Below are 26,734 nucleotides of genomic sequence, written 5' to 3' on the forward strand. Positions count from 1 at the left end.
CGTGCAATGCCAGGTCTCCGCAGGTTTTAAAACAAGTTTTCGGAATCTTAAGAAGACCCTAGCCTGAAGACCGGAGGCTGCGCCCTGGAGAGTAGGGGCATAGCAAGTCAGTGATGTACTGAGGGGCCCCACCATGCAACGCACGGAATGTCAGGACTAAAATTTTAAACTCAATGCGGAATTTAACTGGAAGCCAATGAAGACTGGATAAAACGGGGGTGATATGGACTGTTCTGGGTGCACCGGTCAAAAGTCTGGCAGCCGCATTTTGTACCGTCTGAATCTCTTTAGCGTTGACTTGTTGAAAAGGGTGACGAGAGAAGTGCAATAATCAATGCGCGATGAAATGAACGCGTGAATGATCATTTCGAGATCCAGTTTTGACAACAAATTTCTCACTTTAGCAATGGTTCTGAGATGATAAAAACAGTTTTTGGTCAGTTGAAGACAGTGACCCTCCAAAGACATGGATTGATCAAACATAACCCCAAGGTTTCTGAGGCAGTTTTTAACAGATGCACTCAGAGCAGGGAGTTCTTGATCAGGGGATTTATCAGAGTTTCTGTTTTGTTTGAATTTATCTGGAGGAAATTTGAGGACAACCAGTTTTTGATACAGGACTTACAATACTTTTAAAAAGTACTTGAATTGATGTAGACAAAGTTTAGCTGGCTGACTGGCTAAAATGATAGTTTAATCTATTTTTCAACACAACTTTGCCTCACACTCGTTAGCTAGCCAGCAAGGCACAAGATAACCCTTACCTGTATGTATAAATATATACATGTATGTATGTATGTTTATGCATACTATATAATATTTGATATGCTCCTTTAATGTCATTCTGTGGATATTTCTCCTTCAGGCACTAAGCAGACCCCGGATCCTTTCCAGTGGGACTTTGTCGGGAAAAACCTCTTTGCTATGGCAGTTGAGGGCATTGTTTTTTTTATCTTCACCATATTGTTGCAGTACGCAGTCCACCTGCGCTGCAGGTATGTCCTAAACAGCACCCGAGCTCTGTGCATTTGTTTGTATGGCCTTTAATGCCAGTATGACAACGTCTCGCCCCTTATCATAATTGTATTGACGGTGTTTAAAAGTTGCTGTTTGTGTTTTGTGTGTGTAGACCATGGTGGGTTGGGTCTGAGATCCCTCCTCTCAGCCCAGAAGATGAGGACGTGGCCAAGGAGAGAGAGCGGGTTAAAAGTGGCAAAGCTAAAACTGACATCCTGACCATGATGGACTTGAGCAAAGTACATATTTTACTTGTTAATAATTTGATTACAAATTATGTATGGGCCTTCTTCAGGCTGAAATTGAAGATGCATGTAGTTGTCCATGTTGAAATCACAGTGTACCTTCTTTTGTGGAGACCCACTTATTATAAGTGCAATAAATCATGTTCTACATACTTCTTACAGGTATATAAAGCTGGCAGCAAGCCAGCAGTGAATCGTCTCTGTCTGGGGATTCCTCGTGGTGAGGTGAGGGACATACAGTACAAAACTAAGCCTAGGCAACATTATGACCACTGACGCATTCTAATAAGATGCAATACAACCACTGTATCAAAAATAATAAATATGCCATATCAAAGCTCAGTTTGAATTGTAAACAATTAACAACAGAATATCATTATCATTGTAAAGGAAGAATTTTACAGTTATTTACAGTTTTGGTTTTGCTCTTGTTATATAGCTGGGTTGCAATCATGTTACCTACTGGTACTTCTGGGTTTCAGGCGATAGTCTCAAGTCCCATTAGGCTATTATTTATTTACCTGTATCATTGCAGATTTGGGTGTATTTTCTAAAGGTTTAGATGCAACTATATAAGATCAAATATATTTGATTTAATTGTGTACACGTTTATTTGCGCTTGGCTTTGGGGCAGCTTCTTCGGCAACAGGTGTCTTTATAGGCTTTCAAAACATCGTCATAGCAATGCTGGCGTTTCAGGTGGCTGACAAGGTTTGATGTGTAGAAACCTAGATGTTTGTTTTAATTAAATTGACAAAACAACTGCCTGTGAGTGTTTTTAGAACAGTATGTGCTTTCATGTCAGATTCCAGAGATGTCTCTTCACTAGATTTGTTGCTCTTTTGCAAAAGAATATCTACAGAGGTATGATTACTCGCAAAATATAGTGCGAAAAGTCTGTCTTCGTATTCTCTGGTGTTAATGTGTGTAATGTGCAGGGGCGAACAGATAGCGACAAATCTACATGTGGCGCTCCGACACAAATAAATGAATACATGAGTAAACGTTGTACACCTACTTTACGTTGTGTAATTATACCCCTTACTATTGGTATTATTTGTTTTTTTCCTGCAGTGTTTTGGCCTCCTTGGGGTCAATGGAGCAGGGAAGACAACTACATTTCGCATGCTGACAGGAGACACACCCGTCACTTCTGGAATGGCTTTCCTCGACCACCACAGGTACACTTTTTTATGTCTATAGGCCACTGATATCATCATTCCCTTCAACGTAAATGTTAGGGTTGTAAATCTTTGGGCACCACACGATTCGATTCGATTCTTGGGGGTAATGATTCCATTCAGAATCGATTCTCGATTCAAAACGATTCTTGTTTCAAAATCAATACTTTTTTAATAACATTGGGTGCTAGTTCAATGATTATTTACATTCCTCTGTTTGCCAAACTCACACTTTGCCGGGTTGATGATGAGGTTGTGTTCACTAAGCCTCCTGAAGAGTTGTACGAGGTATACAAGCATCACTGCAAAATCTCCAATGACACGTCTGTCAGGATGACGGACAGGTCGAGCTGTGCCTGGGGCACAGCCCCTATTATTATAACATAGCCGACCCCTCTCTCCAACTCTTTCCAGACGGTTTCTTACCGTGCCTGCAAGAACGGCATCAAAGATGAAACACCTCACTTATCAAAGGACCAAGGTTACGTTGAGTAGATAGTACTTTATTGATTCCTTCAGGAGAGTTCCCTCACCTTTGTTCGGTGTTTCACTGTGGGAGATAGGACCTTCTCCCGGTTTGCAGCAGACGAGCTAAGCTCCCCACAGTCTATCCTGTGAGGCTCACACATGTGGTAATGCCTCTGTATCCAGCACCGTGTGTGCCACGGACGGCCTGTACACATCTAGACGATAAAACTTAACAAACGTGAGAGGTATAGCCCAGCTTGCTGCTGCAGACAGATTCAACTGGGGGACCAAAGGCAGAGAAACCATGAATTTGAGATGTGCCCCTTTCATAAAAACGGCATACCAAAAGGTGTTTATTTCCATTGCCCACATGGCAAGCGAATATGGCTACCAAATATATACCTTGATTGTGGGAAAAGCATTCCCTCTTTCCATCCTGCAGGAAACACAGCAGGTTTACCACTGAGCACTGAAAAAACATGATGTTCCTAGAAGTACAACATTCTTAGAAAACAAGCCACTTGCAGTCATACAAGAAACGCGTGGACGCGGCTCTTGCACTCTGAACAGTGTCAAGGACCTGATCAGGCAAACCTGCAGCAGTCAAATTCCCCCTTACGCTGGCCAAGCCCAAAGTGCTACCCAATCCAGGTGCGGGTGGTAGAGCAGGAAGAGGCCAGGGTTCCCCGTCCAGAAGTTGCACAATCCCGGCGATCCACAGTTTGGATGGCCATCTGGGTGCGACCATACCCCAGAGTGAGGGATATTGGGCTGAGGGGGGGATCACATACAGCAACACATCTGGCCAGGGATGTGCTTAAGTCTCCATCTCTATCAAGGCATCCGCGTCCGACAGGGAGAAGAACAAAGGACATTTTGCGTTTGTCCGCGAGGCGAAGAGGTCTACGGCTGCCTGGCCGTATCTGCACCATATTTGCTCCACCACCTGTGGATGCAGATACCACTCCCCGTACAGAGGGTTTCCTTGTGACAGAAGATCCGCCCCCCTGGTTGAGCACTCCTGGAACATGAGTCGCCTTAAAGGACAGGAGCTTTTGTGCTGCACCATAAGAGCACCCGCTACGCCAGCCTGTGTAAGCGAAGTGAATGAGTGCCCCCCTGGCAATTGATATACGCCACCACAGTCGTGTTGTCTGTATTTACAAGGACATGTCGACCCCTGAGATTCAGCAGAAAGTACTGCAGAGCCAGAAAAACGGCCCAAAGCTCCAATACGTTTATGTGAAGCCGAGCTAGTTCCGGATTCCAAACCCCATTCACTGTCCTGCCCAACAACCTCACTCCCCAGCTTGTCGTCATGGTAACCCTGGACGACACTGCCCCTAGCGGGACTCCTGCCCCGATGTGAGCGGTGTCACTCCGACGTTAGCCACACCACTAGCAGCGAGCAGCGCGGGTCCAGCTGCATTGTCCCCGTTGTTGTCGTTCGACATCACTCACGTTCGAGGTCACCAATGTGGAGGTGTACGATTGCTGAGGCAGGAGTCGAAGATAAAATGCATCAATGCTTTACTTTCCACTTAGACAGTTACAACGCGAACAGCTCAACAGCTCGACTGACGACTTCGTTGTCCCCTTTAACCTGGAACAAGATAAGCTACCCTCTTGGTGAATATCTCTCTCTCTATATGTACCTATTGTGATCACCACAATATATATATATATATTTTATTTTTTTTAATTGTTTTAAAAAAAAATTTGATCAATTAAGAATCGTTACAAGTAGAGATGTCCAATAATGGCTTTTTGCCGATATCTGATATTCCGATATTGTCCAACTCTTAATTACCGATTCCGATATCAACCGATACCAATATATACAGTCATGGAATTAACACATTATTATGCCTAATTTTGTTGTGATGCCCCATTGGATGCATTAAACAATGTAACAAGGTTTTCCAAAATCAACTCAAGTTATGGAAAAAAATGCCAACATGGCACTGCCATATTTATTATTGAAGTCACAAAGTGCATTATTTTTGTTAACATGCCTCAAAACAGCAGCTTGGAATGTGGGACTTGCTCTCCTTGAGAGAGCATGAGGAGGTTGAGGTTGGACGCTACAATATATCCATATTGTAGCGTCCCGGAAGAGTTAGTGCTGCAAGGGGTTCCGGGTATTAGTTCTGTTGTGTTTATGTTGTGTTACGGTGCGGATGTTCTCCTGAAATGTGTTTGTCATTCTTGTTTGGTGTGGGTTCCCAGTGTGGCGCATATTTGTAACAGTGTTAAAGTTGTTTATACGGACACCCTCAGTGTGACCTGTATGGCTGTTGACCAAGTATGCGTTGCATTCACTTGTGTGTGTGAAAAGCCATAGATATTATGTGACTGGGCCGGCACGCAAAGGCAGTGCCTTTAAGGTTTATTGGCACTCTGTACTTCTGCCTACGTCCGTGTACACAGCTGCGTTTTTAAAAGTCATAAATTTTACTTTTTGAAATCGATACCGATAATTTTGAAACCGATATCAATCATTTCTGATATCACATTTTAAAGCATTTATCGGCCGATAATATCAGCAGTCCGATATTATCGGACATTCCTAGTTACAAGTAAGAATCGCGATTCATTCGAAAATCAAATTTATTTTGACACCCCTAATAAATGTCCCTGCATTTTTTCAGTATCCTGACAGAGATAGAGAGAGTTCACCAGCTGATGGGCTACTGCCCGCAGTTTGATGCCATTAGCCACCTGCTGACTGGCAGGGAACATTTGGAGCTGTTCGCCCGTCTACGAGGGGTGCCTGAAAGGTCTGTCACCAAGGTACTATATACACAAGTCACAATTATGAAATATAAAAAATATGTAAGAATGGGTGAAAGGTACTATCATAATCTTTGAGCAACTTGAATAATCCCTCCCAACAGAGATGGTCAATGAGAAGCATGAAACATTATCTGCTGTGCTTCAGGTGGCTCAGTGGGGCGTGAAGAAGCTGGGATTGAGCCAGTATGCTGAACAAGAAGCTGGACGTTACAGTGGAGGCAACAAGAGAAAGCTTTCCACTGCCATCGCCCTCATCGGAGCTCCACCAGTCTTATTTCTGGTAAGAATTGAACTTGTTGACCAACAGGCAGCTTTGAATAAAAACCCATAGTGTAAACTTGTTAGACTCTACCCGCGTTCTTTTGTTGAACAGTCAAAGGTTGTGTCTTCTAGAAGATTTCACAAGGATTTATTTAAAACTGGTCACAGGTAAATGTTACAGCATTGGTCTCACTCTCGCAAAAGCATTGTCAATAAGTATGGCATGCGATCAAAACCAGGAGCAAGCAGGAGCTTCTGAAAAGTGAGCCCTAATGATTCAATCTTTTCATAACAGAAGGGCAGACAAGTTCAAAGTTGTGTTCATGAAGGTGGAGTCTCGCATAAAAAAAGGAAAGTGACGAAGAGGGAAACGCATCCATCATTGACAAGGGGAATTTTGGCAAGAGGATGTATAACTAATGTGTATCTGATTATAAATAATACTATAAATTATAACTATTCCATCTGAGGGTAGTTCCTCCTTTGTGAGACTTTAATCTTTGTAACATTCTTTCTTTAGTCTGAACTTGGAGTTGCATTGAAAGTCATCCTTCTTTCAGCCTTGTACAAGTGATCAAAAGTATCAAAACCAGCTGCAACCATCACCAAAAAGAGTAATGGTAGTAGACGGCAGCTGAATGTGTGTGTTATGTGTGTAATAGGAATAATAAGAGAAATACAAACTAAATCCGGAAAGTATTAGCAGCGTTTCACTTTTTCCACATTTACAGCCTTATTCCAAAATGGAATAAAATTGTTTTTTTCCTGAAAATTCTACAGGCAATACCCCATAATAACAATGTAAAAGGTATTACAAAAATACAATAAAATAAAAAAAACACATGTACATAAGTATTCACTGCATTTGCTCATTACTTTGTTCATGCACCTTTGGCAGCAATTACAGCTTGATGTATTCAGGTTGGATGAGAAGCTTTGGTTTTCATCCAGGATGTCTCTGTACATTGCCGCATTCATCTTTCCCTCTATCCTGACGAGTTTCCCAGTCCCACCACTGTCGGTATGGTAATGGCCTGGTGATGAGCGGTGCCTGGTTTCCTCCAAACGTGATGCCTGGCATTCACACCAAATAGTTCAATCTTTGTCTCATCAGACCAGAGAATTTTGTTTCTCATGGTCTAAGAGTCTTTCAGGTGCATTTTGGCAAAGTTTTTACTAAGAAATGGCTTCCGTCTGGCCACTCTACCATACAGGCCTGATTGGTGGATTGCTGCAGGGATGGTTGTCCTTCTGTAAGTTTGTCCTGTGTCCAGAGTAATGCTGTAGCTCTGATAGAGTGACCATCGGATTCTTGGTCAGCTCCTTGCTAGACTTAGATGAATGCAGCAATATACAGAGACATCCCATCCCATCTGATGGAGTTTGAGCCCCTCAAACTCCACTGGGTGAAACTGCCTGAAGATAGGTGTACCAAGTTAGTGGCATCGTATTCAAAAAAGGCTTTAGGCTATAATTGCTTCCAAAGGTGCATCAACAAAGTATTGAGTAAATGATGTTAATATAAATGTACATGCATTGAGTTGAGTTCGAGTTTATTTCGAACATGCACGCATACAACATGATACATCACAATTTCCACTTTCTCTATTTAACATGTTCAAAGGGGAGTAGGAAGAAACAGCTTACACTCCTATTTTGGTGGCTTTTTTTTTTTGTTGGTATTTTCCTGTAGCAGTTTCATGTCTTTCTTTGAGCGAAATTTCCCGCATCTATTTTGTTTTAGCAATCAAGAATATTTCAGTTGTTTTTATCCTTCTTTTTGGGGACATTGTTGATTGTCATGTCATGTTCGGATGTACTTTGTGGACGCCGCCTTTGCTCCACAGTAAGTCTTTGCTGTTGTCCAGCATTCTGTTTTTGTTTACTTTGTAGCCAGTTCAGTTTCAGTTTCGTTCTGCATAGCCATCCCTAAGCTTTAAGGCATTTTCTTAGGGGCACTCACCTTTTGTTTATTTTTGGTTTAAGCATTGGATACCTTTTTACCTGCACGCTGCCTTTTGCTGTTTCCAACATCTACAAAGCAATTAGCTACCGGCTGCCACCTACTGATATGGAAGAGTGTTACACGGTTACTCTGCCGAGCTCTAGACAGCACCGACACTCAACAACAACACATAGTTTGCAGACTACAATTACTGGTTTGCAAAAAATATCTTTAACCCAAATAGGTTAAACTAGATAATCTCCCACGGCACACCAGACTGTATCTCACGGCACACTAGTGTGCCGCGAGATAGCACAATATACAGTAGAGTATTGTAATAAACTATACATTTACAACATTGGATCAGAATCCTCTTTATTGTTCAAGTATGTAACACACAATGAATTTAACATGGTACTGTGCTCTCTTCGTTCAACGTAAAAAAAATAAGAAACAACACAACAATTCCGGACATTGGTTTGTCAAAATAAAAATAAAAAAGCAAAGACAAATATATGATTCCCTAATAATAAAAAATAAACAGGGTAATTTTGATTAAATACACGATAGTCATCAAAATTACAAGTGTATGAATTATTTGTGGCTCAACTGTTTGTTGTAGTATACAGTATATACATCATATAACATGTGTAAAATCAATCAATAGTAAAATTGTCTGCATCTCATTCTCAAAACATGATATTTTTGTCATTCTTGTCAGGATGAGCCCACTACTGGCATGGATCCTAAAGCTAAAAGGTTCCTGTGGAACTGCATCCTCAGCATCACCAAAGAGGGAAGGGCTGTAGTTCTGACCTCCCACAGGTAAAGGGGGCTGTTCCCATACTTGTCAAAAGCGTCCCAACACTATCGTTCGTCAAGCAGTGATTTTATTTGACATATTTATATGTATCAAAGTATAATAGAGATGTCCTGATCCCGATCACTGAATTAGATCAGGTTCGATTATAGCTTTTTTTAATCTATACCGCAGCTGTGTCGGAGTGTTTACATGACTAAAGATTGTACTCGTGTGACTGATTTCTTCAAAACGTATGCATGCTCAGGGAGTCATAATTACATTTCCATATTCCTTGTTACACACATGCAGGAGTTGCATGAATTCCATAAGGGTGCTTGTCTTGCCAGCACACTGGCTCACATTTGACAGCAAGCTGCAACGACGCGTCGTCTAGAAGTTGCTTCTAAGATACTAATCCTCACCACCAATCCGGAAAATAAACAACGTTTCTTCAAAGTTCCGTTATCACTGGAGGACTAAAAGAAAAAGAATGGCTAAGCATGCTACACACGCACATAATGTGCAGGAAAATACAAGAAGATATCAGCTTGAGCTTCAATGTAAAGTCGTGTGATTGATCCAGATCTCGATACGGAGTATGTTATCAGCATATAAATGATACTAAAGTTATTAGATTGATATTTACATTATTCTTGTGCTTACTATTACAAACTAATTTTGACTCGATTTTGTTATTGTTTACAAATGTACAGAGTAAGGGCAAAACCCAAATGATTCAGATGGGAGACAATAGAAGTTATATATATCAAGTGATGGGCGAGCTACTTGGAAAATGTAGCAAGCTGCCTATGCTAGATCCACTATGGACTGGACTCACTATTATGTTAGATCCACTATGGACTGGACTCACTATTATGTTAGATCCACTATGGACTGGACTCACTATTATGTTAGATCCACTATGGACTGGACTCACTATTATGTTAGATCCACTATGGACTGGACTCACTATTATGTTAGATCCTTGCTTATGGTAGTCCATCGTATCCGATGATGACTTCCACTTCTTCTATTGGTGAGTTTTGAGGTGACTAAAAAGTCCAATACGAGAGCCACATGGTCTATTGCAATGGGGGCATATGAAGTTAGTGTTTGTTGTGGTCTTGGCTGCAGGACCCATCTTCCTCCTCTGGCGTTTCCCTTCCCTCGCTGCGCTTCTCTCCTCTTCAAAATGTTGAAGGCCTGCATGGCAGAGTTGCCTCCAGAGAGGGCGATCTGAGGCAGAGCTTTCCAGCTGTGTGTGCTGTATTCCACACCTCTTGAGAGTTATTTTCAGTTGGTCCTTATATCTCCGCTTTTGGCCACCTGCAGATCTCTGGCCATGATGAAGTTGACCATACAGCAGTTGTCGCGGAAGTCTATCAACTGACATTCTGATGGTGTGGCCGGCCCATCGCAGTTGGTACTGGAGAAAAGTGGCCTCCATGCTCTTGGTACCAGTTTTACTCAGGACTTCCGTGTGTGGTACACGATCACGCCATGTCAGCCCAAGGATCCGCTGGAGACACTTGATGTGAAAGTTCTCCAGCTGTTGGATGTGGCGGCGATACAGGGTCCAAGCTTCACAGCCATATAATAGTGTGGAGACACAGATGGCTTGGTAGACTGCCACCTTGGTACGTATGCTGAGGTCTTTGTTCACATACACCCTCTTACGCAGTCTACCAAAGGAGGCTGAGGCAGACCTGATTCGATTTTGAACATCATTGTCCATGCTGCAGTTTTCGGAGAGGATGCTCCCAAGATATTTGAAGTCTGGGACTATTGCTAGGGGCTTGTCATCGATGTTAAAGACAGGTGATGGTGGTCGAGTTGGCGGAGGGGAGTTCCACTGGCACAGTACTTCCGTCTTTACAGTGTTCACAGTGAGACCCAGTCTACTATAGGCCTTCACAGCAGCTGTTAACGTCGCCTGCAAAGCCTCTGATGTATGTGCCACGAAGGCACAATCATCAGCATACTGTAATTCCACGATGTTCACAGTTTTGACCTTGGTAGCCGCCTGCAGCCTTCTGATGTTAAATAAGCTTCCATCCAACCTGTAATCCACCTGCACACCACTGCTTCCCTCAACTTCTTTGTGCAGTAGCCAGGTGACACTCATGAGGAAGATGTTGAATAGTACAGGTGCAAGCACACAGCCCTGTCTGACACCTGTGGATACCTTGAAAGGCCTAGACTCATGTCCTCCTGTTGTCACCTGAGCCATCATCCCCTCGTGGAAACTTTGCAGGATGTTTACAAACTTCCGCGGGCAACCAACCCTGAGAAGGACCGCCCAGAGCAAGTCTCTGTTGACCGTATCAAAAGCCTTTGATAGGTCCACAAACGCCATGTATAGATCTTGATGTTGTTCCCGACACTTCTCTTGTAGCTGGCGTGTTGTGAAGATCATATCCACAGTGCTGCGATTTTTCCTGAAGCCACATTGAGACTCAGGCAACAGGTGTTCCGTTATGCTCTGTATGAGTCTTGACAGCATCACTTTGGCTAGAACCTTGCCGGCAGCAGACAGGAGGGATATTCCTCTACTATTGCCACAGACAGACTTCTCACCCTTCCCTTTATATATGGTTACAACATTTGCATCCCGCCATTGCTGGGGGACTGCTCCGCGCTTCCATATATCAGCAATATAGTGGAAAATTGCTCTGGTACAGAGATAGCCTCCCTGTTTAAGGATCTCTGCAGGGATGCCATCCGGGCCAGGGTTCTTGTTGTTCTTAAGTGACCTAATTGCAGCCAGGACTTCAGAGAAGGTTGGTGGAAGATCCAGTTCTTCAATAGTTTGGTAGCTGGGCAGCTCATCCAGCACTGCCAGATCAGGGGTGGCAGGTTGGTTTAAAAGTGTCTGGAAGTGTTCCGCCCATCTATCCACAACTTGTTTCTGGTCCTTTATGAGGGTTGAGCCATCAGCCGACTTCACCGGTGAGAGAGAGGAGTTCCTGGGGCCATGGATGGTTTTCACAGCATTATAGAAGTTGTGCATGTCGTTCTTCACTGCAAAATGTTCAATTTCTTGAGCCTTGTCAGTCCACCAGTCATTTTTCAGTTTTCGTAGAACAGACTGTACCTCCTTCCTTGATGTTCTCCAGTGCTGCTTTAGCCTGACGGATGTAGGGTTGTTCAGGGCTGCGTTATGGGCCTTGTGCATGGTGTCCAGTTTGGTTCTGATGGATTCTGAATTTTCGTCGAACCAGTCCTGATGCCTCCTACGGCGGTAGCCAATAGACTCGGCTGCAGCCTCATAGAGCTTTGAGCTAAGGCAGGTCCAGTTGTCATCAACACTGCCTTCAGGGCTCAGGAAGGGGTCGATTTCCTGGAGCTTCCCTGCAATGGAGGATCGAAGGCTGTTCCGGGCCTCGTCTGCTTCAAGCCGGGCACAGTCCAACCGCTTCTTTCCAATTTTTCGGAGACGAACAGGGGGACGTACTGACGCTCGCAACTTGGAGATAATCATGCGGTGGTCAGTCCAGCAGTCAGCACCTCGCATTGCACGGGTGATGTGCACGTCCTTGGTGTCCTTGCGTCTCACGATGACGTAATCCAGCAGATGCCATTGCTTGGATCGTGGGTGCATCCAGGAAGCCTTGTGTTTATTTTTCTGTTGGAAGATTGTGTTGGTGATTGTCAGGTCATGCTCAGCACAGAGACTGAGTAGCCTCATGCCATTGCTGTTGACCTTCCCGATACCGTGCTTCCCAATCACTCCTTTCCATATGAGGTGGTTTTTCCCCACCCTGGCATTAAAATCACCAAGCAGGAGGATTTTGTCACTGCTAGGGATGCGCTGTAGGGCCTCATCTAGTTCCTGGTAGAAACGGTCCTTTGCCTCATTCTCGGATGGTAAAGTTGGCGCATAGGCACTGAGAAGAGTTGCGTAGCGGTGTTTTGCAAGGGGAATACGGACAGACATGAGTCTTTCACTTATGCCGGTAGGTGTTTCAGTGAAACTGGGTAGCAGGCTGTTTTTTATTGCCAAACCAACACCATGGTGATGCGGACCTTCTGTAGGGTAACCCTTCCAGAAAAATGTATAACCCTGGCCTTCTTCCTTTAGGGATCCCTCATCCAGAAGTCTGGTCTCACTCAAGGCGGCGATGTCAATACCATAACGTCTGAGCTCAGCAGCAACAAGCGCAGTTCTTCTTTGCGGCCTGTCAGGGTTGTTGTCCAGGAGGGTTCTAATGTTCCATGTAGCCAATTTCAGGGGAACTTGTTTATTTTTTGTTTTTCGACCGCGGTAGTGGAATGTCCCGGTAGGTGCGGTATCCTACCCGGGGTATGAAGAGTGGGCAATGTTTAGGCCACCTTTTCTAGGCCTTCCCCCATCTTTGGGGTGAGCAGTGTGGCTCCTAAATAGGGCTGCTCAGTCATACAGGGGTCTGCCGAAATCAGCTGCCACTCAATTCCCAGCTGATAGCGACCATTATAGCCCTGTATCGCTGACGTGCAGGGATCTGACTAGAAGCTCCCAGTTCATTCTAACCTGCCCCCGTTATCAGACATCCTGACGCCGTCAGACTTTGTGCTTCAGAATCCAATTGCTGTTCTGGATCCACCAAGGTCAGAAGCAGAGACCTGTGCGGTGATATGTTTTAAGTGCCTCTGGGGGTGCACAGTTCCCAGCCGCACTATCTTCGCCACAAAGAGATGGAGCCTAGTGGCAAGGGGGAAACCCAGGACAACCAGCACCTCTTCATAGCTGCAGGAGGCCGCCGGAACCCTCAGTCTGTCGTGGCCCGCCTACGTGTGCCTCCATCACGGTGCTTTTCTCTCAGGGTGTGCTCCCCTAGCCCTTGTCTTCCTGGACTTACCCGCAAGGCAGCGGGTCGATCCCCTACCTTTTAGCCTGAAGTCGCGAGACTCCAAATACTGTATGCTGCCACGAGGAGGCAAGGTGAGGGTTCTTAGTGAAGGAGAGGCTATATACTGACCTCGGAAGGCTTACGCACTCGGCTTCCTTTACCCAGCTGGGTCAGTCAGCGGCAGGAGCTATGCGTCACATGCATCCCTACATGCAACGTCTCTCTAGCATGCTGCACTAGACGCATCACTACACCCTGCGAGCCAGGCCCGCAAACACTATTTAACCCATAGATGGGGCAGTGGTTGGCGGACGCCAGGGCGTGTCCACACACCGGTGGGCCTGCACATCTCGCCTCTGGGGCCCACTGCTGCTCCGAGATCCCCTACAGTTTAGCCTGCGTCCGCAAAGACGCAGTTTACCGTGCGTGGCCACGAGGAGGCACCACAGGAGTCTTGGTGGTGGAGAGGCTTTGTACCAGCAGGAGGAGGCTTACGCACTCGGCTCCTCTTTTCACCCACCCAGGGGCTAGCTGGTGGCGATAGCTGTAAGCAGAGAGTAGCAAGCAGGAGCAGCATGCAGCATGCAGCATGCATTAACTACAAGCACTTCTGCCACAAATCTAACGCACTGACGCATCACACGCACCCTGTGCGCGAGCACACACACACATGTTAGATCCACTATGGACTGGACTCTCTCACTATTATGTTAGATCCACTATGGACTGGACTCTCTCACTATTATGTTAGATCCACTATGGACTGGACTCTCTCACTATTATGTTAGATCCACTATGGACTGGACTCTCACACTATTATGCTAGATCCACTATGGACTGTACTCTCACACTATTATGTTAGATCCACTATAGACTGGACTCACTATTATGTTAGATCCACTATGGACTGGGCTCTCTCACTATTATGTTAGATCCACTTTGGACTGGACTCTCACACTATTATGCTAGATCCACTATGGACTGGACTCTCACACTATTATGCTAGATCCACTATGGACTGGACTCTCACACTATTATGTTAGATCCACTATGGACTGGACTCACTATTATGTTAGATCCACTATGGACTGGACTCTCACACTATTATGCTAGATCCACTATGGACTGTACTCTCACACTATTATGTTAGATCCACTATGGACTGGACTCACTATTATGTTAGATCCACTATGGACTGGGCTCTCTCACTATTATGTTAGATCCACTATGGACTGGACTCTCACACTATTATGCTAGATCCACTATGGACTGGACTCTCACACTATTATGCTAGATCCACTATGGACTGGACTCTCACACTATTATGCTAGATCCACTATGGACTGGATTCTCACACTATTATGTTAGATCCACAATGGACTGGACTCTCACACTATTATGCTAGATCCACTATGGACTGGACTCTCACACTATTATGCTAGATCCACTATGGACTGGACTCTCACACTATTATGTTAGATCCACTATGGACTGGACTCTCACACTATTATGTTAGATCCACTATGGACTGGACTCTCACACTATTATTTTAGATCCACTATGGACTGGACTCACACTATTATGTTAGATCCACTATGGACTGGACTCTCACGCTATTATGTTAGATCCACTATGGACTGGACTCACACTATTATGTTAGATCCACTATGGACTGGACTCTCACACTATTATGTTAGATCCACTATGGACTGGACTCTCACACTATTATGTTAGATCCACTATGGACTGGACTCTCACACTATTATGTTAGATCCACTATGAACTGGACTCTCACACTATTATTTTAGATCCACTATGGACTGGACTCACACTATTATGTTAGATCCACTATGGACTGGACTCTCACTATTATGTTAGATCCACTATGGACTGGACTCTCACACTATTATGTTAGATCCACTATGGACTGGACTTACACTATTATGTTAGATCCACTATGGACTGGACTCTCACACTATTATTTTAGATCCACTATGGACTGGACTCACACTATTATGTTAGATCCACTATGGACTGGACTCTCACACTATTATGTTAGATCCACTATGGACTGGACTCACACTATTATGTTAGATCCACTATGGACTGGACTCTCACACTATTATGCCAGATCCACTATGTACTGGACTCTCACACTATTATGCTAAATCCATTGCACCGCTTCAAGCACACCTGTAAAGTGAAAACCATTTCAGGTGACTACCTCTTGAAGCTCATCGAGAGAATGCTAAGGGCGTGCAAAAAAGTCATCAGAGCAAAGGGTGGCTATTTTGAAGAAACTAGAATACAAAATATGTTTTCAGTTATTTCACCTTTTTTTGTTAAGTACATAACTCCACATGTGTTCATTCATAGTTTTGACGCCTTCAGTCACAATCTACAATGTAATTAGTCATGAAAATAAAAAAAACACATTGAATGGGAAGGTGCGTCCAAACATTTGGCCTGTACTGTATACTAGAAAATACCACATTTTAAGAAATAATTTCTATAATCTATAATCTGCTGTCAAATTATCAGATCGGGACTCAAACTAAGATCACAAAAAAATCGGATTGGATAGGAGGCAAAAAATGTTGATTGGGAAATCCTCAATAATATTTAAATGTGTTTAAAGCCTTATCCCTGCAGCTATAGCCGCCCTAAACAGCAGGCCCGGCCGACCTGTCTGACAAGCCTGTAAATGTGTTGGTCATGTATGATGTCTTTTTGTTATTTTTTGGTTTGTGATGTGTAATGTCTATTGTTTAAATGTACGGCAGTGAAAATGAATTTCCCCAACGGGGACCAATAAATCTAAATCTAAAATCTTATATTTTACTTGCCATGTCAGTATGGAGGAGTGTGAGGCTCTCTGCACCAGAATGGCCATCATGGTCAACGGCAGGTTCCAGTGTCTTGGATCAGTGCAACACTTGAAAAACAGGTAACCAAGTCTGACCTACAGCCACAAAGTTAATTTATTGAATTAGATGAAAACTGCTAGAACCGCAGTTGTCATCTGTTTTGCGCATTTGTTGCTGCAGAAAAGTCAACCAACAACCTCCTATTGTCAATGAAACAGGTTTGGTGACGGCTACACCATCATCCTACGTCTGAGAGACAGTCAATCCAATCCAGGCTCATGCCCCGTCATCAACTACATGAAGCACTCCTTCCCTGTCATCGAGCTGAAGGAGCAACACCACAACATCCTGCAGTACCAGCTGCCCTCACACGCCTGCTGCCTGGCTCGACTGTTCGGTGTGCTGGCCAATAACTATGAGGAGCTGGGCATTAGTGACTTCTCTGTTTCCCAAACCACCCTGGACCAGGTGAGGACATGACACAAACCTTCCATATTGAAGGTGTACTTGATATTTGATGCTGTCAAAATGATTGCTTCAACAGAGCAAAGGTAATCAGTCTTGGGGTTTTTTTTGTGCGCGAGTAGGCACATCACTTATTAGAATTTTGATTTACACAAAATATATAGTTTGTTGCAAAAAATGCATTAGGAAACAGAAGAAAAATACAAATAATACATCAGACAAGATATGGCATTACAGAAATAGAATTGTAGTGATCTGGTCACCCCTTCAAATACACACATTAAAAGCTGAAATAATCAAAATAAGTTGCAATGAAAATGATGGTAATGTCCAGGGCTGTCTTCAAATAGTCTAAGATTTAAATCGTCTGGTATTAATCGTAGGAGGAAGACGCGTTAAAACCTTCTGCTTAGGATCTCACCTACAGCAGGTGTGTTGGGCGGATACATTGATTGTGTTTGTCATGTCTTCTTTAAATATATAATGTCAAGATTACTGTGTGCAGACAAATAGTCTTTTGAGAGTATGATACCTTTTAGCTTCGGCTGTCTCTCCACTTCCTCAGAGTGGTCGCTGCTTCTGGTGTGTCGTCACATCTCCTATTATAGACAATATTTTTTATTCTGCAAACAAAAGTTTCCTAATTGGGAAAATAATTTTGTTCATAATTTTTCTGTTGGGAGAATTATTCTACAGTTCTCATCATGAAGAACGTTAAGTTCCTTCCGCAGGTTCTCATACAGAAATGTTGACTTTTACGTCCTGTTTAGTCAAGTTTTGCCACGTTGTAGTTACATCGTAGTAGTGGTCGTTAGCCCAAAATGCAGAAGGACGGCAGGAAGCAACGTGGATGTAAGAAGAGTCTTTATTTCTTTCTTTAAGCAAGGCGAAAATACAAGACAGCGTGCCATTGGGAAGTGCACGTGAAGCTCAAGGCAATCTAAGTAGTAGCATGGAAAAAGTATAGTAGCATAGAGTAAACAAAAAAATAGTTGCCAGTGACTAGCAATAATCCCACACGGAAGGCAGGGTGACACTGGCATTTAAACTCTCATTAGCCACCTGATTAGCATGTGAAGTGAATTATATTTATATAGCACTTTTCTCTAGTGACTCAAAGCACTTTTACATAGTGAAACCCAATATCTAAGTTACATTTAAACTAGGGATGTCCGATAATGGCTTTTTGCCGATATCCGATATGCCGATATTGTCCAACTCTTTAATTACCGATACCGATATCAACCGATACCGATATCAACCGATATATACAGTCGTGGAATTAACACATTATTATGCCTAATTTGGACAACCAGGTATGGTGAAGATAAGGTACTTTTTAAAAAAATGAGTCAAATAAAATAAGATAAATAAATTAAAAACATTTTCTTGAATAAAAAAGAAAGTAAAACAATATAAAAACAGTTACATAGAAACTAGTAATTAATGAAAATTTGTAAAATTAACTGTTAAAGGTTAGTATTATTAGTGGACCAGCAGCACGCACAATCATGTGTGCTTACGGACTGTATCCCTTGCAGACTGTATTGATATATATTGATATATAATGTAGGAACCAGAATATTAATAACAGAAAGAAACAACCCTTTTGTGTGAATGAGTGTAAATGGGGGAGGGAGATTTTTTGGGTTGGTGCACTAATTGTAAGTGTATCTTGTGTTTTTTATGTGGATTTAATTTAAAAAAAAAAAAAAAAAAAAAACGATACTGATAATAAAAAAAACGATACCGATAATTTCCGATATTACATTTTAACGCATTTATCGGCCGATAATATCGGCAGACCGATATTATCGGACATCTCTAATTTAAACCAGTGTGGGTGTCACCAGGAGCAGGTGGGTAAAGTGTCTTGCCCAAGGACACAACGGCAGTGACTAGGAAGGCAGAAGCGGGGATCGAACCTGGAACCCTCAAGTTGCTGGCACGGCCACTCTACCTGTCAGGTTCAAACACTGATGACATCTATTAAACAAGACAAGAAGCAAGGAATTAAACCTAGACAGAATTAAACTTGGCTCAATTTGAGGAGAAACGTCTGGGCTGTGCTCTTTTACAGTCTCCATCACGCTCTGGCGAAAAATTGTACGCCTCCTCTTTTATTTGGACTTTCCCTGATTACATGGCAACAGCTGTTTCTAAGGGACAAAGGTTGTAAACAGTCATTGCCTTTGGTTACAGAATAGTTCAAAGAAAAGGTCGTAAAAAGAGTTCACAGAAAAGGTCGTAAAACAGTTCAAAGAAGAGGTCGCATGGAGGGGAGTCAGGCCCTGCTTCCTCTCCGCTTTGTAGTTCTTGGGTCAAGACAATATCTTTCTGTTGATTACAATACATGCATGAAACAGAACACCTTCATGTTGCTTCCCATCCTACACAGTGGAGTTTTACAAGCCTTCTGCTTGGTAGGTTCAAAGACAGCTTTTGTCTGCTCGCCGGGAACTCATTGAACCACAAAGATTTGTGATAACTTAGATACAATTATTCTGACACTACCAACCGAGCTATACAGTGTGTGAGCCTCCTAATCAGAGTCAGGTGAGTTAAATCAGCGCTCTTATTAACCAGAGGTAACCAAGGAAAGGAGCACTGAAACAGAAATAAATCTTAACCACAAAAAAAACCACATCAAAAGCAAGACATGACCTGATTTGACTGATTGTCGACAATGGGCAAAAATATAACGAATCCGATTCAACTGAAGACAGCCCTAATGTCAATAATGGTATTCATTGTAAAATATGTTTATTTTCCTGGCTATAGTTTGTGAACTCAACTGCACAATAAGATACATAATGACAGCTTTAGCTCAGTAGGATGCAGTTCTGTTCTCCACATTGTACAATAATATACCTATTGCTGAATCAATTCCTGCCCGACATTTTCAATCAAACCTTAGAATTATTATATTCATAAACATGTTTTTTATGCTGCTGTAGTATTTGATCTTATGCGTGTATCTAGTTCTTCCTTTTGAATTAGTTGCTGAGTGCAAAATGTGCCATTGTGACCTTAGTCCAGTCATCACCTTTATATGAGTCTTTTGTGTCCAAAGTCTTTCTATAAATAACCAAGGCCTGTATCATCAGGGCCAAGATGAAAAAAATATGTATTTTGTTTTACAAAATATACAATATTCACACGAGAAAAATAATGTTGCCTCTTCACACAGTCACTCGGTTGAATAGCTCACCGTCTACAAATGTTAGGATATTGGGTGTCGATGTACCAGAAAACATCTTCAATTAAGGATGCTTGTCTTGAATTGAAATTCACAATGACAGCAAAAGCGCAACTGAATCGATAGTTGATATTAATAATAATCGAAATCCTGGTCATATATGGGCACCCAATCAAAACAGGGATATCAATGGCACATCATAATGCTAAGAATTGATTAGAAAGCAGCACAACTAATTATTCCTGTACATGTGTAGTGGGTTTCTCGAAAAAATAGTAAAAAAAAAGGCTTAGAAGTATTTAAGTGTTTTCAGAACCACATAACGTGAATCTTATTTTCTCGAGTTTAAGATCCAATAACACGTCCCTTTTCCGATTGGAAATAGTGGGTGGTAAAAAAATATATATATAAAAAAAGGATACAAGAAAAAACTGGTTTGCTATAAAAACCCATTTTAAAAGTATTGGCCTTAAATTTGGATATTCAAGAATAAATTCAATAAAATTGCGAATTAAACTTGAAAACCAGCAAAGCTGTCATCTACAAGTCTAATCACCTTTAATTGATACAAAATTGCAGGTTTTGTAATTCTTTTAATTGTAGATTAAAAACTTTTCTTTTTTTTTAAGTAATCCATGCACTCACATTTTTGACTTTGTCCGCCCCCTTAAAAATGTTTTGGCTGATGAAATATTTGAATAAGTAATAACTAGGGATATCCGATAATGGCTTTTTTGCCGATATCCGATATTCCGATATTGTCCAACTCTTAATTACCGATACCGATATCAACCGATAACGATATATACAGTCGTGGAATTAACACATTATTATGCCTAATTTGGACAACCAGGTACGGTGAAGATAAGGTCCTTTTTTTTTTTTAAATGAATAAAATAAAATAAGATAAATAAATTAAAAACATTTTCTTGAATAAAAAAGAAAGTAAAACAATATAAAAACAGTTACATAGAAACTAGTAATTAATGAAAATGAGTAAAATTAACTGTTAAAGGTTAGTACTATTAGTGGACCAGCAGCACGCACAATCATGTGTGCTTACGGACTGTATCCCTTGCAGACTGTATTGATATATATTGATATATAACGTAGGAACCAGAATATTAATAACAGAAAGAAACAACCCTTTTGTGTGAATGAGTGTAAATGGGGGAGGGAGGTTTTTTGGGTTGGTGCACTAATTGTAAGTGTATCTTGTGTTTTTTATGTTGATTTAATAAAAAATAAAAACGATACCGATAATTTCCGATATTACATTTTAAAGCATTTATCGGCCGATTATATCGGCAGGCCGATATTATCGGACATCTCTAGTAATAAGTAATATTGAATTTAATAACAAAAATCAAATATAGTGCAGCAAGGAAACTAGTGCAGCTTGGGAGTGCACACAAAACCAAAAATAGCACACAACAGGGTGACTAGCTCGGGAGTGCACAGAAAGGCAAAAACGGTTGCCGAAAACCTCATAGATGCAAAGCACAAAGCACAGGTGTGTCTTGATTGCCAATCAGGTATAGACTTAGACTTCCTTTTATTGTCATTCAAATTTGAACTTTACAGTACGGATAAGAACAACATTTCGTTGCATTAGCTCATGGTAGTGCAGGATAGGTGGTGGAGCCGGTGCTCGGACAGGAGGAGTGGTGGAAAATCGAAGCAAACTGGAAGTGGGACGAAAAATAGGAGTGCTGAACAGGAAATGATACAGAATACATGAAAATAATAACTCATGTGAGCTCATCAACTGCTTAACGGCTCAGCTCCCTACGTCAGTGGCCAAGTACAGTATGTTAAACACAAGGAATTTGACTCTGCACGCTGCAATATAAAGAATAAATATTAACAATTAACTAAAATATAAACAAGTACAAGTATTACTGAGTGAGAGGCAGCAGTCTTTAACCATTTGTGGTTAGAGTGTCCGCCCTGAGATCGGTAGGTTGTGAGTTCAAACCCTGGCGAGTCATACCAAAGACTATAAAAATGGGAGCCATTACCTCCCTGCTTGACACTCAGCATCAAGGGTCGGAATTGGGGGTTAAATCACCAAAAGTGATTCCCGGGCGTGGCCACCGCTGCTGCTCACTGCTCCCATCACCTCCCAGGGGGTGAACTAGGGGATGGGTCAAATGCAGAGGACAAATTTCACCACACCTAGTGTAATGTGTGTGTGACAATCATTGGTACTTTAACTTAAACTTAACCTCTAAAGGCCTTAGTGGCCACATGCGTGGACAGCACCTTTTAGCTCTTATTTCCAAAATTGTGTACACTACTGAAATGGGGTCGTATACCGACATATGGGCAGTTATACTGCTATCTGGTGGTGTCAGAAGAGTATAACATACAATGGAATTTGGAAAAAAAAAGTGTAAAAATAAAATTTAGCATGTCACTACACATGAAGTACACGTTTGTTACATCATATAAAAAGACGATTCTTAGTTTTTATTCTAATTAGGGTCCAATAAGCCCAAATAGCAAAGAGGAATAAAAAATCATGTAAACAAACAGCTTGGGCCATAAAGGCCTACTGAAATGAGATTTTCTTATTTAAACGGGGATAGCAGATCCATTCTATGTGTCATACTTGATCATTTCGCGATATTGCCATATTTTTGCTGAAAGGATTTAGTAGAGAACATCGACGATAAAGTTCGCAACTTTTGGTCGCTGATAAAAAAGCCTTGCCTGTACCGGAAGTAGCGTGACGTCACAGGTTGTGGAGCTCCTCACATCTGCACATTGTTTACAATCATGGCCACCAGCAGCGAGAGCGATTCGGACCTAGAAAGCGACTGATTACCCCATTAATTTGAGCGAGGATGAAAGATTTGTGGATGAGGAAAGTGAGAGTGAAGGATTAGAGGGCAGTGGAAGCGATTCAGATAGGGAAGATGCTGTGAGAGGCGGGTGGGACCTGATATTCAGCTGGGAATGACTAAAAGAGTAAATAAACACAAGACATATATATACTCTATTAGCCACAACACAACCAAGCTTATATTTAATATGCCACAAATTAATCCGCATAACAAACACCTCCCCCCTCCCGTCCATATAACCCGCCAATACAAATCAAACACCCAAACAACACACTCAATCCCACAGCCCAAAGTACCGTTCACCTCCGCAAAGTTCATACAGCACATATATTTCCCCAAAGTTACGTATGTGACATGCACATAGCGGCACGCACGTACGGGCAAGCGATCAAATGTTTGGAAGCCGCAGCTGCGTACTCATGGTACCGCGTATCCAACTCAAAGTCCTCCTGGTAAGAATCTCTGTTCTCCCAGTTCTCCACAGGCCAATTGTAAAGCTTGACTATCATCGTTCGGGAATGTAAACAATGATGTAGCCGCTACATGTTTGTGTTGCTGCAACCGGCCGCTAATACACCGCTTCCCACCTACAGCTTTCTTCTTTGCTGTCTTCATTGTTCATTAAACAAATTGCAAAAGATTCACCAACACAGATGTCCAGAATACTGTGGAATTTTGCGATGAAAACAGACGACTTAATAGCTGGCCACAATGCTGTCCCAAAATGTCCGCTACAATCCGTGACGTCACGCGCAAACGTCATCATACCGAGACGTTTTCAGCAGGATATTTCGCGGGAAATTTGAAATTGCACTTTACTAATCTAACCCGGCCGTATTGGCATGTGTTGCAATGTTAAGATTTCATCATTGATATATAAACTATCAGACTGCGTGGTCGGTAGTAGTGGGTTTCAGTAGGCCTTTAAGAGGTTAAATAACTAATATGTGCAAGGCTAATAAATAATTGTGCTGTAATTGACAGATTGATAGCCCGGGGGAGGAAACTGTTCTTGTGACCGGTTGTTTTGGCGTACTGTGATTTCTGTTTTACTGCAGTGTTTTATAAACTAGTATTTTCATTTGTTTATATGTGGAAAAAACACTGGAGTCGGTATGAAAGTTGGGCCTTTACTGATGTGTGATACTCTATCTACTCTATTCTGTTCAAGTCAATTCAAATGTTGACAGCACATTTTACTGGTCAATAAACACTTCTAAAAATTCCATTCAAATATACCAACATATTTTCCATTATTTAGGTCTTTGTCAACTTTGCAAAGGCGCAGACTGACGACGACCTGCTCATGGAGGTGACCAGCAGTAACGGAGAAGATCTCACCAACCCGACCACCACAAACACTCACAATAACGCTCGCACCGTACAAACTCCGCCTTCAGTCCCACTGCAGCCAATGACACTCTCCCCTGACAAAGAAAAAGGGGAGAAAGTGAAAACATCCAAAGTCCTAAGCGATGAAAGCAGCCAATGCTCGAGTGGTAGCGATGATGATGATGATGATGGTGGTGGCGTCACTCAAGGAGTGGTGAGTCCCAGAGATCCTTCTGCTCTCTTTATAGTTGGCACCAGCACAGTGGAGACCCCACTGTGACATAGTCCCAATTCAACTACTAGCTCTATGTTCTATATATCAATGTTGAGTTGGAAGGTAAAGAGGACTTATGATGAACGTCATCTTTTCTGACTTGTAAATGTTACAACGTTGGATATAATATGCGTGTAATGAAATGATGCGGCTCATGCATTTTGCCGTGAGCTTTCACGCAGGTTTGGATGCCTCTTTTAGCAGGGCTTTGCAGTCTGGCTACGTTGTGACGTCACCTTAAGGTGGAAGCACCTATTTAGACATTACCGGTAAGTCAAGCAATCAGCCAGAGTATTCATCCAGGCAGTGGTTGTCATGTCAACCGCCTGTCACCATGGTGATTTAGTGTGTGTATGCAGCTTCTTCTATATATATATATATATATATATATATATATATATATATATATATATATATATATATATATATATATATAGTACAGGCCAAATGTTTGGACACACCTTATTCAATGCGTTTTCTTTATTTTCATGACTATTTACATTGCAGATTGTCACTGAAGGCATCACAACTATGAATGAACACATGTGGAGTTATGTACTTAACAAAAAAAGGTGAAATAACTGAAAACATGTTTAATATTCTAGTTTCTTCAAAATAGCCACACTTTGCTCTGATTACTGCTTTGCAAACTCTTGGCATTCTCTCGATGAGCTTCAAGAAGTCACATGATATGGTTTTCACTTCGCAGGTGTGCTTGAAGCCCATCGAGAGAATGCCAAGACTGTGCAAAGCAGTAATCAGAGCAAAGTGTGACTTTTTGAAGAAACTAGAATATTAAACATGTTTTCAGTTATTTCACATTTCACTCCATAATTTCACCACGTTTGACAATCATTTGCACTTTAACTCCACATGTGTTAATTCATAGTTTTGATGCCTTCAGTGACAATCTACAATGTAAACAGTCATGACAATAAAGAAAACGCATTGAACGATATATATGTGTATATATATATATATATATATATATATATATATATATATATATATATATATATATATATATATATATATATATATATATATATATATATATACTGTATATATTAGGGCTGCAACAACTAATCGATTAAATTGATTAAAGTCGATTATAAAAATAGTTGGCGATTAATTTAGTCATCAATTCGTTGGATCTATGCTATGCGCATGCGCAGAGGCTACTTTTTATTTATTTTTTAATATATATACACTACCGTTCAAAAGTTTGGGGTCACATTGAAATGTCCTTATTTTTGAAGGAAAAGCACTGTACTTTTCAATGAAGATAACTTTAAACTAGTCTTAACTTTAAAGAAATACACTCTATACATTGCTAATGTGGTAAATGACTATTCTAGCTGCAAATGTCTGGTTTTTGGTGCAATATCTACATAGGTGTATAGAGGCCCATTTCCAGCAACTATCACTCCAGTGTTCTAATGGTACAATGTGTTTGCTCATTGGCTCAGAAGGCTAATTGATGATTAGAAAACCCTTGTGCAATCATGTTCACACATCTGAAAACAGTTTAGCTACAAAACTGACCTTCCTTTGAGCAGATTGAGTTTCTGGAGCATCACATTTGTGGGGTCAATTAAACGCTCAAAATGGCCAGAAAAAGAGAACTTTCATCTGAAACTCGACAGTCTATTCTTGTTCTTAGAAATGAAGGCTATTCCACAAAATTGTTTGGGTGACCCCAAACTTTTGAACGGTAGTGTGTATATATATATATATATATTTTTTTTTTTTAATAAACCTTTATTTATAGACTGCAACATTTACAAACAGCTGAGAAACAATAATCAGTATGGTGCCAGTATGCTGTTTTTTTTTCAATAAAATACTGGAACGGATAGAAATGTAGTTTGTGTTTTTTATCCGATTATTAATCGAAGTAACAATCGACAGATTATCAAATCGATTATCAAATTAGTTGTTAGTTGCAGCCCTAATATATATATATATATATATATATATATATATATATATATATATATATATATATATATATATATATATATATGACAGGTTTACTTTTCCCAAAGCGCACATCTTGCATGAAGGCGCACTGCCAGAATCGCATCTTTTTCCACTTACGCAGAGAATAGTGTGGAATAGGGCCCTTGATGAGTCGCTGGAGATGCCAATGTGAAGGAAAAGAAATCACAAAAACTTTCAGAATGTTTTCCACTGAATGTTCT

At 41.6% G+C, this 26,734-nt stretch overlaps 1 protein-coding gene across 3 annotated transcripts in view; it reads left to right on the plus strand.

Moving 5' to 3' along the window:
* The window catches only part of abca7 (ATP-binding cassette, sub-family A (ABC1), member 7), a 98,880-nt gene extending 74,001 nt beyond the window's left edge, over positions 1-24,879 (plus strand). For all 3 annotated transcript variants that reach the window (XM_062028468.1, XM_062028470.1, XM_062028469.1), the window contains 10 exons: positions 866-995; positions 1,130-1,256; positions 1,425-1,487; positions 2,337-2,443; positions 5,563-5,704; positions 5,853-5,987; positions 8,635-8,738; positions 16,399-16,491; positions 16,630-16,879; positions 24,186-24,879. In XM_062028468.1, the coding sequence (XP_061884452.1) occupies positions 866-995; positions 1,130-1,256; positions 1,425-1,487; positions 2,337-2,443; positions 5,563-5,704; positions 5,853-5,987; positions 8,635-8,738; positions 16,399-16,491; positions 16,630-16,879; positions 24,186-24,536 (1,502 nt within the window). In that variant the 3' untranslated portion in view covers positions 24,537-24,879. The remainder of the gene's footprint in view (positions 1-865; positions 996-1,129; positions 1,257-1,424; positions 1,488-2,336; positions 2,444-5,562; positions 5,705-5,852; positions 5,988-8,634; positions 8,739-16,398; positions 16,492-16,629; positions 16,880-24,185) is intronic.
* The last annotated feature ends 1,855 nt before the right edge of the window (positions 24,880-26,734 follow it).

Source organism: Entelurus aequoreus, linkage group LG19, assembly GCF_033978785.1.
Source record: "Entelurus aequoreus isolate RoL-2023_Sb linkage group LG19, RoL_Eaeq_v1.1, whole genome shotgun sequence".
Taxonomy (NCBI): Eukaryota; Metazoa; Chordata; class Actinopteri; order Syngnathiformes; family Syngnathidae; genus Entelurus; species Entelurus aequoreus.